The sequence below is a fragment of the Gordionus sp. m RMFG-2023 genome, chromosome 1, assembly GCF_954871325.1.
Source record: "Gordionus sp. m RMFG-2023 chromosome 1, tfGorSpeb1-WG-v2, whole genome shotgun sequence".
In the NCBI taxonomy this organism is placed as follows: Eukaryota; Metazoa; Nematomorpha; class Gordioida; order Chordodea; family Parachordodidae; genus Gordionus; species Gordionus sp. m RMFG-2023.
The window spans coordinates 15,022,447-15,026,124 of record NC_088775.1 but is presented as its reverse complement, the minus strand read 5'-3'; the positions used below and the strand labels follow the sequence as shown (position 1 = coordinate 15,026,124).

The 3,678-nt window shown below is 27.7% G+C and overlaps 1 protein-coding gene across 1 annotated transcript; it reads left to right on the top strand.

Annotated features, from left to right (window-relative positions):
* The first annotated feature begins 1,000 nt into the window (after positions 1 to 1,000).
* On the top strand, positions 1,001 to 3,286 carry LOC135922364 (ATP-dependent RNA helicase WM6-like). The gene is made up of 9 exons (XM_065456745.1): positions 1,001 to 1,325; positions 1,367 to 1,494; positions 1,541 to 1,823; positions 1,867 to 1,985; positions 2,435 to 2,566; positions 2,611 to 2,720; positions 2,766 to 2,910; positions 2,955 to 3,102; positions 3,144 to 3,286. The coding sequence occupies exons 1-9, from the start codon at positions 1,073 to 1,075 to the stop codon at positions 3,155 to 3,157; spliced, it is 1,332 nt and encodes a 443-aa protein (XP_065312817.1). The 5' UTR covers positions 1,001 to 1,072; the 3' UTR covers positions 3,158 to 3,286.
* The last annotated feature ends 392 nt before the right edge of the window (positions 3,287 to 3,678 follow it).

Genomic DNA, 3,678 nt, shown 5'->3' with positions numbered 1-3,678 from the left:
ACGCTCTATGGAAACAAAAGTACTACAAAGATAGAAGTGTTGAACCTCGGGAGTTTGAAGAGCAGCAAAAAGTTTGGATAGCAAACGAAAGGACAGCAGGGTGGCATGAAGGAAAAGTGTTACAACGAAAAAGCGCAATATTGTACGATGTGGAATCAGAGGGGATCGTTAAAAACAAGCATGCAGATTAATTAAGGGGTGTACATACACAAGAGAAGGAAATACCCGTTACGTTGACCGAAGAAGTGGAAAAGGCAGAACATGAGAATACAACTCTTGAAAAAAGAGTTTCGAAACCCCCACTACGTTATCACGATGAATTCAATTTATAGTGGGGAGAACTGTAATATAAATGTAATTGTAAATTGAATTTAAATTGAATATAATATTAACTTTTTGTTTGTAAATTACATAACCTGAAGGATTGAATTCATTATATATATATACGTGATATTTTGTATTAAATACTTTTACTTATTTTACTTATTTAATAAAACACTTCATGTTTCCATTTTTCTAACCCTCACAAATGTTAATAGTGACCTATTTACACAAGCAGAGACAAAAAAATAAATAATAAACTTTGAATAACTTTATTTTTACCACAATAGGTACATCTGCGCACATAAACCCTAACATCTTCTTTTTGCTAAAAATTTGGCTTATCCTAATCCAGATAAATAGAAATTTTTAAATATAAATATTGTTTTTTGGGAATCAATTTAAGTTTTTCTTGAACCCTCTCATTTTATATAAACTTTATATATATTTTTTTTATTTTATCTTGTTTTTCCATTTTATCTGTGATTTAAAATTTTTATAACACTAAGTTTCTATATTTTAATTATATTATATAATTAGAATAAAAATACAAATTAAATCTCTCATCAGTACAAATATAAATTTTTTTACTCTGCTTTTCTAAACATTAAAAGATAATTAATTTCATATTCTTACGCTATTTTCAATAAATTAATATTTTAAAAGTTAACGTTTATTAGTAGCATTTGTATCTTAATTTCACGTAATATTATTTGTTAAATAACGCCATTATATAAAAGAACATCTTACAATGGCTGATGAAAATGAATTATTAGATTATGAAGAGGAAGAACAAGTCGTAGTAAGTCAAAACAATACAACTGGACTTATAGGTCCAGGAAAAGTTCCAAGTAATGCCGCTAGTGCAATTAATGGTGATATAAAGAAAAAGGATCTGAAAGGTACCTATGTATCCATACATAGTTCGAGTTTCAAAGATTTCTTGCTTAAACCAGAGTTACTTAGGGCTATACAAGATTGTGGGTTTGAACATCCATCTGAAGGTAAACATTTATTTATTTATCAAATTTTAAATTAAATTTAGTTCAACATGAGTGTATACCTCAGGCAATTTTGGGTATGGATGTAATTTGTCAGGCTAAATCAGGTATGGGCAAAACTGCTGTTTTTGTACTTGCCACATTGCAACAAATAGAACCCATAGATAATCAAGTATTCTTTCTTATAAATGGTATATAATTTAAAAATGCATTTATAGGTATCAGTATTGGTCATGTGTCATACTAGAGAACTTGCCTTTCAGATAGGAAAAGAGTATGAACGATTTAGTAAGTACCTTCCTGGTGTTAGGGTGGCTGTCTTTTTTGGTGGTGTACCTGTTCAAACTGATGAAACAACTTTAAAAAGTGCGTCAACATCCCCTCATATAGTGGTTGGAACTCCTGGTAGAATTTTGGCATTGTGCAAATCAAGAGCGTTAAACCTTAAGCATACTAAGCATTTTGTATTGGATGAATGTGATAAAATGCTTGAGGAGTTAGGTAAATTATTAAATTAATAATTTTTATTATAGTTAATAATTAGACATGCGAAAAGATGTCCAAGATATTTTCCGCCAAACACCACATTCTAAACAAGTGATGATGTTTAGTGCTACCCTAAGCAAGGACATACGACCAATCTGCAAAAAATTTATGCAAGATGTAAAATGCTATTTAATACATGATACTAAATGAACATAAAAATTGGGAGACTGAAAATTATCTGATATATTGATTAGTCTGACTCAGAATTGATATGCCTACGTTGGTTGATAAGAATATGATTAGCAATACGTTATTTTCCTTCTTACGATGAAACTTCTTACAATCCAAAGAAATAATAATAATAATTTTACGTAATCTTATCTCATTTTCTATGTCCAGAAATGATTGCAAAAAATTCCATACCAATGTTGACAATCATAAACATTTTTAAATTTTATATATCTTTATAACTAAAAAACAACTATTTTGGAAATTTTGTGATAATAATTGATCCATCTAATGACCTACTTTTGAGACAAATTTATTAAGACTGCTACAATAATAAAAAGCTACATAATTATTCAGATATAATGTAAGCTTAACATATTAATATTGTTTTTTTCCAGCCTTTAGAAATATATGTTGATGATGACTCCAAGCTGACACTTCATGGATTAAGGCAACATTATGTTAAATTAAAGGATAATGAAAAAAATCGAAAGCTTTTCGAACTTTTAGATCTTTTGGAGTTTAACCAAGTTTTAAAAAATAAATTTTAGAACTGATTTTAAAATATAATTAGGTTGTTATATTTGTCAAATCCATTCAACGATGCATGGCACTAGCAGATCTTCTAGGTGAACAAAATTTTCCTGCAATTGCAATTCATAGAGCTATGACCCAGCAAGAAAGGTTGGTTTCACATTTTTATTTTATCTTATATATTTTATGATATAGATTATCTCGATACAAACAATTTAAAGATTTTCAGAAAAGGATACTAGTAGCCACAGATTTATTTGGCAGAGGGATGGATATAGAAAGAGTCAACATTGTTTTTAATTATGATATGCCAGATAGTTCTGATATGTACCTTCATAGGGTAATTTAGTTAACTTAAATATACATCAAACTAATTAAACATAGGTTGCTAGGGCTGGAAGATTTGGTACTAAAGGCTTATCTATTACATTTGTATCTGATCCTAATGATGCAAAAATCCTTAATCAAGTTCAAGAAAGATTTGATGTTAATATTACTGAACTCCCTGATGAAATAGACATTTCTACATATAGTAAAATTAAACTATTAAACAAATAATATGTTTTATTTTAGTTGAAGGAAGATAGTATAGAATAATTGAATAAACAAAATGTTATTTTTATAAATCTGTAAATATTATTTAGTTATTATCTTTCATATATGTTCTATAAAGTTTATATTATATGATATATTTTTAATATTTATACAATATCAGATAATAAAATATTAAATATTTATTTAGACAACAATATGCTTTTAACTTGCCATACAAATATTTAATTAAATTTGAGAAAATGAAAGCTAAAGTATTATGTAGGGCAAAGCCATATTCTGAGCCTTGTTTCTTTTTAGAACATTTCTTCCAAAAATTGCAAATTTATTTAGCTGCACTGCTGAACTATTTAATTGTATTTTTAATAATTAAAAGGTTTTCATTTATTAAATTACTAGCAAAAACCCGTCAAGAATGACGGGGTTGATGGTTAATTAATTAGTTTGTGTATATAGTACTAAATATGCTTTATATTAAAATTTAGGAGAAAAAGAGTAAAATTGTTGCAATGTAACCTGTGAGCATTAAGGGTATTAGAAATATCAAAATTTAAAT